This window comes from Mobula birostris, chromosome 23 (assembly GCF_030028105.1).
Source record: "Mobula birostris isolate sMobBir1 chromosome 23, sMobBir1.hap1, whole genome shotgun sequence".
NCBI classification, from domain to species: domain Eukaryota; kingdom Metazoa; phylum Chordata; class Chondrichthyes; order Myliobatiformes; family Myliobatidae; genus Mobula; species Mobula birostris.
The window spans coordinates 64254758-64267348 of record NC_092392.1 but is presented as its reverse complement, the minus strand read 5'-3'; the positions used below and the strand labels follow the sequence as shown (position 1 = coordinate 64267348).

At 47.4% G+C, this 12591-nt stretch overlaps 1 protein-coding gene across 1 annotated transcript in view; it reads left to right on the top strand.

The window, feature by feature from the left end:
* LOC140186819 (chloride anion exchanger-like) overlaps positions 1-10150 on the top strand; it is a 98649-nt gene extending 88499 nt beyond the window's left edge. Inside the window, exons 16-19 of the mRNA XM_072241410.1 lie at positions 3209-3442; positions 4111-4165; positions 4618-4763; positions 7951-10150. Coding sequence (XP_072097511.1) covers positions 3209-3442; positions 4111-4165; positions 4618-4763; positions 7951-7974 — 459 coding nt within the window. The 3' untranslated portion in view covers positions 7975-10150. The remainder of the gene's footprint in view (positions 1-3208; positions 3443-4110; positions 4166-4617; positions 4764-7950) is intronic.
* The last annotated feature ends 2441 nt before the right edge of the window (positions 10151-12591 follow it).

The following is a 12591-nucleotide window of genomic DNA, read 5'->3' as shown; positions in this document are numbered from 1 at the left end:
AGATATGGGGACTGGAGACTGGAGAATGGGATTAGAGAATAGAGACTGGAGATGGGGATTGGGGACTGGATACTGGATACTGGAGTCTGGGATTGGGGACTGGAGACCAGAAACAGGGATTGGGGACTGGAGACCGGAGACAGGGATCGGGGACTGGTAACTGGAGACTGGAGACAGGGATTGGGGACTGGAGACTGGAGTCTTGAATTAGTGATTGGGTACTGGAGGCGGTAATTGGGGATAGGAGACAGGAATAGGGGCTTGGAGACTGCAGACGGGGACTGGGGACGGGAGACTGGAGGTTGGAGATGGGGTCTGGAGACTCGAGACACGGATTGGGGATTGTGGACAGGAGACGGCGATTGGGGACTGGAGACGGATAGGGGCTTGGAGACTGGAGATGGGGACTGGAGTCTGGAATTGGAGACTGGAGACGGGGTCTGGAGACTCGAGACGCGGATTGGGGACTGGAGACAGGGATTGGGGATTGGAGACTGGAGACTGAGAGTGGTGTTTGGGGACTTGAGACTGCAAACAGGGATTGGGGATTGGAGATGGGGATTGGGGACTGGAGATGGGGATTGTGGATTGGAGACTGGAGGCAGGGTTTGGGGACTGGAGTCTGGAGTCTGGGATTGGGGACTGGAGACTGGAGTCTGGGATTGGGGCTGGAGACAGGGATTGGGGACTGGAGACTGGAAATGGGGATTGGGGTTTGGGGACTGGGGACTGGAGACTGGACACAGGGATTGGGGGCTGGAGACTGGAGACCGGGATTGCAGACTTGAGACTGGAGTCTGGGTTTGGGGACTAGAGACTGGAGGCTGGAGATGGGGATTTGGAACTGGAGAATGGAGACAGGAGTCTAGGATTAGGGACTGTAGATTGGAGATTGGGGACTGGAGACTGGGATTGGGGTTTGTGGACTGAGACTGGAGACTGGGATTGGAGACTGGAGATGGGGATTGGGGATTGGAGTCTGGGATAGGGGACTGTAGACTGGAGATGGGTATTGGGAACGTAACTTCAGACTGGAGACAGGGATTGGGGACTGGAGACTGGAGTCTGGGATTGGCAATGGGGGTCTGGAGATGGGTATTGGGGACTAGAGACAGGGATAGAGGCTTGGAGACTGGAGACTGGAGACTGGGATTGGGGACAGGAGACTGGAGGCTGGAGACGGAGTCTGGAGACTCGAGATGCGGATTGGGGACTGGAGACTGGAGACTGGAGATTGGAGATGATGATTGGAGACTCAAAACTGGAGACTGGAGACGGGGATTGGAGATTGGAGATGGGGATTGGGGACTGGAGACTGGAGATGGGGATTTGGAACTAGAGACCGGAGACAGGGATTGAGGACTGTAAACAGGAATCTGGGATTGGGGACTGGAGATTGGAGACTGTGATTGGAGACTAGAGAATGGAGACTGAGATTGGTGTTTGGGGACTTGACACTGCAAACTGGGATTGGGGATTGGAGATTGGAGATGGGTTTGGGGACTGGAGAGTGGAGATGAGGATTCTGGACTGGAGACTGGAGATGGGGATTCTGGATTGGAGACTGGAGACAGGGTTTGGGGACTGGAGTCTGGAGTCTCGGATTGCGGACTGGAGTCTGGAGTCTGGGATTGGGGACTGGAGATGGGTTATTGGGGACTGGAGACCGGAATCTGGGATTAGGGATTGGGGACTGGAGACGGGGTTTTGAGACCGGAGATGGGGATTAGAGATCGGAGATGGGGATTAGGGACTGGAGACTGGAGACGTGAATTGGGGACTGGAGATTGAAGTCTGGAATTGGGGACTGGAGACTGGAGAGGGGATTGGGAACTGGAGAATGGAGACGGGGATTGGGGACTGGAGTCTGGGATTGGGGACTGGAGACAGCGATTGAAGATGGGGATTGGAAACTGGAGACTGGAGCCTGGGATTGGGGACTGGAGACAGGGTTTCGGGATTGGATACTGGAGATGGGGATTTTGGACTGGACACTGGAGGCTGGCATTGGAGATGGTGATTGAGGACTGAAGACTGGAATCTGGATTGGGGACTGGAGACTGGAGTCAGGGATTGGGACTGGAGACTGGATTCTGGGATTGGGGATTGGAGACTGGGAGTGGGAATTGGGACTGGAGACTGGGATTTGTGACTGGAGACTGGGGACACGGAATAGAGACTGGAGACGTGGACTAGAAATGGAGATTGGGGACTGGAGACGGTGTTTGGGGATTGGAGACTGGAGACAGGGATTGGGTTCTGGAGACTGGAGACGGTGATTGGGGACTGGAGATAGGGATTGGGGACTGGAGACTGGAGGCCTTTCCTGGAGTTGAGGGCTGTCTGTGTTTTGGAGGGTGGGAGGGAGGAAAGGAATTTGTTTTGATTTTGTTGTTTGTGGCCTTGTGTGTTGTTGTAAGGGTCAGTAGTACACTCAAGTGCAGGAATCATAGAGGCTTTGGCAATTAAACAAAACTATGTATTTATTATAAAAATCCAGGAGTAAATCTAACCAGGCAAATTATACAGAATCCTAACGAACCAAAGTCATTCACCATACACAAAAGAACAGTCTGAGTTTCACCAGACCATTAATCACATATTAACTGAAAAAAACCCTTCTTTTTCTTTAAAAATGACTCTGGTTGTTCTGCTGAGCATTGTGGAAATGCTGTTTGCGAGGAATGTGCAGTGACACATTGTGGTTCACTGCGTGTTTTGATGTCCATGTGGTCATAAATCAGCATCAGAATCTGGACAGGGTCTTTAATAATCCAATTTCAATTTAAAACTTATTTACAGCAGCGTCACCTTGGATCACATAAGCAACATTCACAAGAAGAAATATCCAGAATTTTCCATTCATTATCTGGATTTTAATCATAATAACCTGCACAGCCTGTTCTGTCGTGGGTTGGGTCAGAATTTTTCCCTGAAACCCTAACCCCACCCCCTTCCCTTCTTCCCATCCAGCCTCTCCATCCCGTGGTTCTCCACCGCAGCACGTCATGTGCAGCCCCCACCTCCCATCAGACAGACTCCAGACCACCCACAAGACCTCATGTGCAGCCCCGCACCCCTGTCAGATGGACTCCAGACCACCCATTTCCTTTCTCAGCATGGCAGCTGTGACATAGCCCCACAACGTCTCACCCTCGAAGCAGCCAACCTGCCCCAGCCCTAACCCCGTTTTCCTCTCTCTCTGCAGAGAGGGTATGTGGAGACCACTGACGTAAGTTACCCGAAGGACTTGGACAACGAGGAGGACAAGAGTGAGGAGGACCCAGGCGCAGCAGCAGACATGCAGGAGTTGCCACTGCGGGTTGACTGGAGATCTCCACCTGCTGGGATTCATGTTCCCAGGCTGGAAGTACACAGCATCATCTTTGACTTTGCCGCTGTCTCTTTCCTTGACATGTCTGCCATGAAAGGCTTGCAGTCGGTAAGCACTAATGGGTCAGGCAGTTAATGGGGTGACTGACCTGGGAACAGTACTGTGTGTTCACACTTTCACTTCCAGTGGTCCCAGTGATCACACTTCTAGTGGGGCCGGTGGTCACAGTGCATGTTTACACTTCTGGCGGGCCCAGTGATCAATACTATGTGCTTACACCTCCAGTGGAATGATGGATCACATTGTGAGCTCCACTTCCAGTGGCCACGCAGTGTTCACACCTCCAGTGGTCCCAGCGATCACACATTGTTCACATTTCCAGTGGTCCCAGTAACCACGAATGCACACACTTCCAGTAGCCCCAGTGATCGCACACACACACGTCCAGTGGTCCCATGGAGCGTGTTCCCACTTACAGTGGTCCCAGTGTCCACACTGTGTGCGTGTTCACTTCCAGTGGCCCCAGTGATCACACTGCATTTACACTTCCAGTGGGCCCAGTGACCACAGTGTGTGTGTTTACAATTCTAGTGGTCCTGTGTGTTTGCCAAGAAATTGCCTTTGTGCCAAAGTCCACATTCTGAGACAGAGCTGAGTGTCCTCTCTTCACTAATAGCTGAAGCAGCTTTGTCAGGACTAGAATAACAAGAATCTGCTTCCATTTTGTACCTCAAATGCACACAGAGTGAAACGTTTTTCACCTTCTGTCCCAACAGATCTTGAAAGAATTTGTCAGGCTTGAAATTGATGTTTACATTGCTGCTTGTGATGGTGAGTGTTAGCTTCCACTAACTATCTGACAGAATTTGGAGCAGCCGAGGATACTGAGGGTGGGACTTCACTACAGCTCACAATGATTAGCACTAGAGGGAGAAAAGCCAGAACACTGGATGTTGGAATGTGCTCTGTTCACTTTCAATTCTGCTGAGGCACCCCAGCTGTAAGATGTAACCTTCCAAGGCATCTCCAGCACCTTCAGCCTCCACCATCTACAGACAGGTGGTGGGTGGGTGTGAGTTGAGTGGGGACCTATCTCCTCAGATTAGTACTTGCAAGCGAGATACGTAGGTCAATAGTTTCATTGTGCTCCGACCCTTGCAGCCCCAAGACCAGGAGGCAAGGGAGCAGCTTCTCATCACGTGTTAGTCCTTCATATGAAATTAGAGGCAAAAGATCTTAAATGTAGGTACTTTAATGTAATTACTTTGATTAATTATTTTCAGGTCTTCTCTTGGAAAAACTAGAAAGATGTGGATTTTTTGATGATGAAATCACTCCAGAAATATTCTTCCTTACAATCCACGATGCAATGCTCCATATTCTGGATAGACACGACCCCATCCATTCTTTGAACCTGAGCAACGGAAAGGTGTGTTCGTCCTGCCGCGTTTCCTCTACATTCTGTGTGTGTTGTTCAAGATTTCTTATGCCCCAGCAGTTGCAGTGTGGACTTCCTTCCGTGTTGGCCGAGGCAATGTTTGAGGAGACAGTGCCAGGTTTTCAGAAAGTGCAGTAGTGAGGAAACACGGCTGACGGGTTTCATCTCTGTTGAACTCCCTTCTGCCCTTGGCAAGCTGTACCACAGCTGACTGGCCGACTGGCAATGATGACCTCTGAGGAAGTGAGGGATGCTCGGGTGACCCCGGGATCACAGACCACAGGAAAGAATGGTGCAACACCTGGCAGGGACGGACAGCTCCATATTTCAGTCTGTTCTGGGACGCTCACAGTCACCACTAGCATAATGCTTCACAAGAGGACGGAGGCCACTGTCAGTATGAGGGTGGAAAGCTGCCTCTGCAGAGACCCACCACAGGTTACACCCGGACTTGAAGGGGACTAACAATCTCATGGGCAGGTTTGCTAGAGCTGTTGGGGATGGTTTAATCTAGTTTGGAAGGGAGATAGAAACCACGGTGATAGCTTCATAGGATGGAGCAGTTGATGTACAAGAGATTCTGATACAGAGTATCTGAGGAGGGATAGGCAAGCAGATCGAGTATAATTGCTGTCAGTTGGACAGAATGATTTGTGTTCAGGACGTATCAGGAACAGGGTGATGAACGTTGTGCATGTGTCAGTACATGGACTTACTTCGTTGCAGCTGTCACAAGGGCAGGGATGGCCGTCGGATATTCTGGGGTTTAGACGTTTGCAAAGGGACAGGAAGGGAGGTAAAAGTGGGACAGTATTGCTTTTGGGGATTGCTAATTGTGAATAGTATCACAGCTGCTGAAAGGGAGGACACCGTTGAGGGATTGTCTACAGAGTAGGTGGAAGTCAGAATCAGGAAGAGAGCAATCACTTGTTTGGGAACATGCTATAGACTGCCCATTAGCTATTGAGAAAGACTGAGAGGTAGATTTTGGAAAAATGTAAACATAACAGACGTTGTGATGGGTGACTTAACTTCCCTAATACTGTATTGATTAGCACCTCCACAGAGTAAAAGGTTTAGACTAGGGGAGAGGCCATACTGGATCTGGTACTAAGTAATGAACCTGGCCAGGATCCAGATGTCCTGGTGGGTGAGCATTTCAGAGACAGTGACTACAACACCCTAACCTTTACCATAGCCTTGGAGATGAATAGGAACAGACAGTATAGGAGAGTATTTAACCGGAGGAGAGCAAATTATGATTGTATTAGGCAGGAACTTGGGTGTGTAAATTGAGAACAGATGTACTCAGGGAAATGCAAATTAGAAACATGGAGTTTGTATAGGGAGCAATTTGCATGGGCTTCTGGATGGGTTTGTCCCATTGAGACAGGGAAAGGATGGTAGGGCGGAGCAACCATGGTTGAAGAGATGTGAAACATCTTGTCAAGAGGAGGGCAGAAGCTTACTTTAGATTTAAGAAGCAAGGATCAGACAGGGTTCTAGAGACTTACAAGATAGCCTAGAAGGAGCTAGAAGGACTAAGCAGAGCTAGAAGGGGCCAAAAAAAGTCTTGGTGGGTAGGATTAAGGAAAACCCCAAAGTATTCTACATATATGTTAAGAAGAAGAAGATGACTAGAATGACAGTAGACTTGATCAGTGATGAACATGAAACATATGCATGTGTCAGACAATCCAGGGGAGACCCTTAGTGAATACTTTAGTTCACTATTCACCAGTGAGGACCTTGACAATTGTGAGGACAACATAGATCAGACTGATATGCTTTGACATATTGATGTTAAAAGGCTGTACTGGAACTTTTGACAGTGGAATAGATAAGTCCCTGGGGCTGGACGGAATATACCCCAGGTTACCATGGGAAGAGAGAAGAGACTTCTGTGCTTTTGGTGATGATCATTGCATCCTCACTGGTCACAGGACTTGTACCAAAGATTTGAAGAGTGGTGAATATAATTCCTTTGCTCAAGAAAGAAGGGAAAACCCTGGGAATTATGGACCAGTGAGCCTTACTTCAGTGGTGAAAAATGACTGGAGAATATTCTTAGAGACAGGATTTATGAATGTTTGGAGAAGCATATTCTAATCAGGGATAATCAGCATGGCTCTTGAGTTGATTAAATTCTTTGTGGTGTATATGGATTTCAGTAATGCATTTGATAAGGTTTGCCATAGGATGCTCATTCAGAAAATCAGGTGACGTGGGATTCAGTGAAACTTGGCTGTGTGGATAGAGAATTGGCTTGCTCATGGAAAAGAAGAGGGTGGTAGTAGATAAAGAATATTTGGCAGGTGACCAGCAGTGATGGGCAGGGATCTGGTATGGAACACCTGCTCGTTGTGATTTTTATTATTTTTATACTTCGATGAGAAAGCGGAAGTGGGGAGGGAGGGGGAAGGAGGCGGTTGTCACAAGTTTGTAGATGATGAGAAGGTTGGTGTGAAATGGTGAATAATGAAGGTTGTCATAGGTTGCAACAGAACATTGACAGAATATAGAGCTGGGCTAGGAAGTGTGAAGTGATTCAATTCACTTTGGAAGGATTAATTTAAAGGCAGAATATAGGCTTAATGGTAGGATTCTTCGCAGTGTGGAGGAAGAGAGTGATATTGCAGTCCATGTCCATATATTCCTCACTCACTGTCCTAGGACAGTCCCAGTGTGGTGAATGTTCACTCACTGACAGACTAGACATGATGGGCTGTATATTGCACCAGCCGGCAAGAACTGAATACGTATTTGCACCAGGCTTTAATTCCAGACTATTAGCCATGCAAAAATGCCAAATGAAAATATTGATGGCACATGAAACCAAAAATGCAAATATTGGAAATACTCATCATTCCAGGAACCTCTCCAGAGAAAATTAATATTTCAATAAATGACCATCATTTGTCCAATAAACTCTTTCCAGGCTTCCAGTTGTCATTTTAATCAACGTTAACGAAGTGTTAGTGTTACAAAAGATGAGAATGGGAAGCTGACAGTTCTTTCAAATATTGTCTGCAGGTTATTGAGACCAGTGAAAACTTATGTGCTGAGGAATTGAGAAAGAGAGACTGCTCAGGAAGTCAGAAACATCACTTTTGTGAGAGGAAGCTTTCTGGGTGTTGCTCCTCTGTACTGATATCCCTTTTGTGTGGTTTGCTTTCAGGTGCCACCAATGACACAGTTCTGAACTTCCAGCCACTGAAGCACCAATACAAATCACATTCATCACTGCTTTGAAAACTACACCACTTTTAGCGATGGCTGTTTTATATGAATTTTTATTACCTTCTTGTGCAGAATTTTATTCAAGTTCCCTGCTAAAGCACTTCTAAGCTTATTAATGTATAATTGTAAATATTTTAATGAAAAGGATGTAATGTCAGATGGATACATGAACAGTGCCTGGCAGCACTGCTAGTCTGAGATCTGACTGAAATTTCTCTGTATTTCCTTCTAACATAAAAAGGAGACATTTAGCCCACTGAGTCCATGTTAGCTGACATTCAAATCATTCCTGCACTTATTTTTACTGTAACCCACCCTCCTAGATCCCACCTAAGGGCAATATAACCCACCAGCCTGCTTGTCCAAGGGCTGTGGGAGAAGACCAAGGCACCCAGAGGGACCTTGCATGGTCATAGGGAGGATGTGGCTGTTTCACACAGGCAGTGTTTGGGTTGCTGGGGCTCAGAGGCTCACGTTCTGCCAGTTGTCCCCCCCCTCACTCTTTTACCATCAATGACAAACTGCAATATCTTGTGTCAGCCCCACTTCATCCACTCGGCTACCTGAATGTAAGTGAAACCCTCGTCAAAGGGTGGAAGGCACAACTGTGAGTTCTTACTAGGTAGTGCCAACATTGGTCAAAGATGTGAAATCGCATCATGTGCTGTTCCTACGAGAGAATTCCTATGAAATATGACCCACCTTCTCAGATTTTACCATACTTTTATTCTTAGTGTGCCAAGAGTCACTGGGAAAGTTATTAATACCAAGATGGCACCGATTTCAGTATTACCTTACACTTCTCCGTGATCTTGTATTCCTTTAACCAGTTGATGAAATGTAAATGTACTGGAGAACATGGCAGTTAGTGGCTCAGTGCTGGGAGAATGGTTGGAGATTCTGGACCAGTGGAGCCAAGAAGATACTGTTCCTTTGCGAGATGTGAAAGCAGTTATGGGACTGGTGGATGGAGAAGTTAGGCTGGAAATACTGGAAACTCCAAATGGGTTCCTGCCTCTCAGCTCACCAGGTGCCACTGGTACGGAGACCTGCAAGTTAAATACTGTTTAATCAGTTTAGTTATATGTTTAGCCACAGCCAATGAAATGTCTAGGTTTAATCGAGCACCTTGTTGATTCCTGTTGATTGATGAGATTGTAAGAAAGCAGATGCTGGAATCTGGAGTAAAAGACAAAGTCCGGAGGAACTCAGCAGCATTTGTGTAGGCAGGGTAGTCTATACTTCAGGTTGAAATTCCACATCGGGACTCTCTGCCACCACTGATGCAGCAGCCTGACTCACTGAGCTCCTCCAGCAGTATGTGCCTTGTTGGTTGGAAATGTTGACAAGTGACCAGCAACACTCAGTCCTGTCTCAATTCCTGATTCTTATTGGTATTTCTATGCTAAGAATGCAGAAATCCACATGATACTTTGTACTATGGTACAGCTTGCAGAAGAGTGGCCATAGCACAAAATATGCAAGTTTCCTCCAGGATCCCTCGATTCATAGTCCTGAGAGAAATGAAGGAAAACAAATGTATTCAATAGCAATAACAAAAGATGAAGCCACACTCAGGTTGGAGGAACAACCTTATATTCCGTCTGGGTAGCCTCCAACCTGATGGCATGAACCTTGACTTCTCTAACTTCCGCTAATGCCCCACCTCCCCCTTGTACCCCATCCATTATTTATTTATATACACACATTCTTTCTCTCTCTCTCTCTCCTTTTTCTCCCTCTGACTATACCCCTTGCCCATCTTCTGGAGTTTTCCCCCCTCCCCCTTTTCTTTCTCCCTGGGCCTCCTGTCCCATATCCCTTTTGCCAATCACCTGTCCAGCTCTTGGCTCCATCCCTCCCCCTCCCGTCTTCTCCTATCATTTTGGATCTTCCCCTCCCCCTCCCACCTTCAAATCTCTTACTAGCTCTTCCTTCAGTTAGTCCTGACGAAGGGTCTCGGCCTGAAACGTCGACTGTACCTCTTCCTAGAGATGCTGCCTGGCCTGCTGCGTTCACCACCAACTTTGATGTGTGTTCCTTGAATTTCCAACATCTGCAGAATTCCTCGTGTTTACGTATTCCTGTTGCTTGGATTTATCTAACTAATTATGTACATCAGGCCGAAATAAAATGTTTAGAAAGAAGGACGTAATTTCACTGTTTTCTGGTTGGTTTTGTGCAGCTATTCTCAGAAATCCTGAAGATTGTTATTACAAGTTCCTTGTGTTGGGGAAAGTTGCATTCACTTGTATCACTCAGGCGGCAAAAGGCAGCATTGTGAATCACGGTATGGGTCCTATCCTTTGGAGAAAACCTTAGTGAAGAAATACACAAGCACACCTCAGCAGTCAGCACCTAGAAGTTAACCAGTCCAAACAGGTTACCTATCCATTATTAGTGGAAAAAACAGGCCCTTCAGCCAGCATGTCCATGCTGACCATCTGTTCTTACCAGTCACCCTCTGTCTCCATTCATTTTGCTCACTTGACTTGTGGCCCGGGTCAATGCTTTGTTGAAGTCCATGTGAACCGCATCAACATATTTTATTATTCTTCAGAAAACTTAACCACGGACAAATCCACACTGAACATCCCCGGCAGTCCCTGTATTCTCATCCTCAGTGTAGATTAAATGTACTGTTAGAATTTTTTTTTAAAATAACTTACCTTCCCTCCTCTAATGTTAGACTCACAGCCTGTCTCTGTGGCCCTTCTTGAATAAAGGCACTACATTTGCTGTCCCGTTATATGGCACCTCACCTGCGGCCAGTGAAGATTTAAAATCAGAATATTCTGGAAACAAAATGAGGGAAAAGAAACAGAGCTAATGCTCGAAGATCAAGCAACACACATCAAAGTTGCTGGTGAACGCAGCAGGCCAGGCAGCATCTCTAGGAAGAGATGCAGTCGACATTTCAGGCCGAGACCCTTCGTCAGGACTAACTGAAGGAAGAGTGAGTAAGGGATTTGAAAGTTGGAGGGGGAGGGGGAGATCCAAAATGATAGGAGAAGACAGGAAGGGGAGGGATGGAGCCAAGAGCTGGACAGGTGATAGGCAAAAGGGGATATGAGAGGATCATGGGACAGGAGGTCCGGGAAGAAAGACAAGGGGGGGGGGACCCAGAGGATGGGCAAGAGGTATATTCAGAGGGACAGAGGGAGAAAAAGGAGAGTGAGAGAAAGAATGTGTGCATAAAAATAAGTAACAGATGGGGTACGAGGGGGAGGTGGGGCCTAACGGAAGTTAGAGAAGTGGATGTTCATGCCATCAGGTTGGAGGCTACCCAGATGCAATATAAGGTGTTGTTCCTCCAACCTGAGTGTGGCTTTATCTTTACAGTAGAGGAGGCCGTGGATAGACATGTCAGAATGGGAATGGGATGTGGAATTAAAATGTGTGGCCACTGGGAGATCCTGCTTTCTCTGGCGGACAGAGCGTAGATGTTCAGCAAAGCGGTCTCCCAGTCTGCGTTGGGTCTCGCCAATATATAAAAGGCCACATCGGGAGCACCGGACGCAGTATATCACCCCAGTCGACTCACAGGTGAAGTGTTACCTCACCTGGAAGGACTGTTTGGGGCCCTGAATGGTGGTAAGGGAGGAAGTGTAAGGGCATGTGTAGCACTTGTTCTGCTTACACAGATAAGTGCCAGGAGGGAGATCAGTGGGGAGGGATGGGGGGGACGAATGGACAAGGGAGTTGTGTAGGGAGCGATCCCTGCGGAATGCAGAGAGAGGGGGGGAGGGAAAGATGTGCTTAGTGGTGGGATCCCGTTGGAGGTGGCGGAAGTTACGGAGAATAATATGTTGGACCCGGAGGCTGGTGGGGTGGTAGGTGAGGACCAGGGGAACCCTATTCCTAGTGGGGTGGCGGGAGGATGGAGTGAGAGCAGATGTACGTGAAATGGGGGAGATGCGTTTAAGAGCAGAGTTGATAGTGGAGGAAGGGAAGCCCCTTTCTTTAAAAAATGAAGACATCTCCCTCGTCCTAGAATGAAAAGCCTCATCCTGAGAGCAGATGTGGCGGAGACGGAGGAATTGCGAGAAGGGGATGGCGTTTTTGTAAGAGACAGGGTGAGAAGAGGAATAGTCCAGATAGCTGTGAGAGTCACAAATCTTGAGTCTGAACTGGGAAGGAGATGAAAGAAACTGTGGGGAGGGATTGGGAGAGGTGGGATGTCTCTAATGGGTAAAACCAGGTTGACCATGGGGATATGCTGTAAGCAAAGTTATCACACATCTCCAATGATTTGCTGCTCCTTGGCCAAGCAAAATGCTTCTCCCTGTCCTGAATGGTCTTCTCTTGGAGCTGTGATACTTGGTTCTGGGCAGGCATGTTAGCATTGGTCTTGTTAAGCCCCACAGGAGCTTTCTCATCAACTCTCATTCTTTTGAAGTCTGAGTGATAAAAAATCCCATCTTGCACAAATGTATCATCCTGAGGAATGAACCTGATGAGCCTTTGGTGTACTCTGTTCTATTGGAAATAAATCCTTCTGTAGGTTGGGTGACCAGACATGCCCTGTTTTACAGAGCTTGAACAATAATGAATATTCCATATCTACACAGTGTTCCAC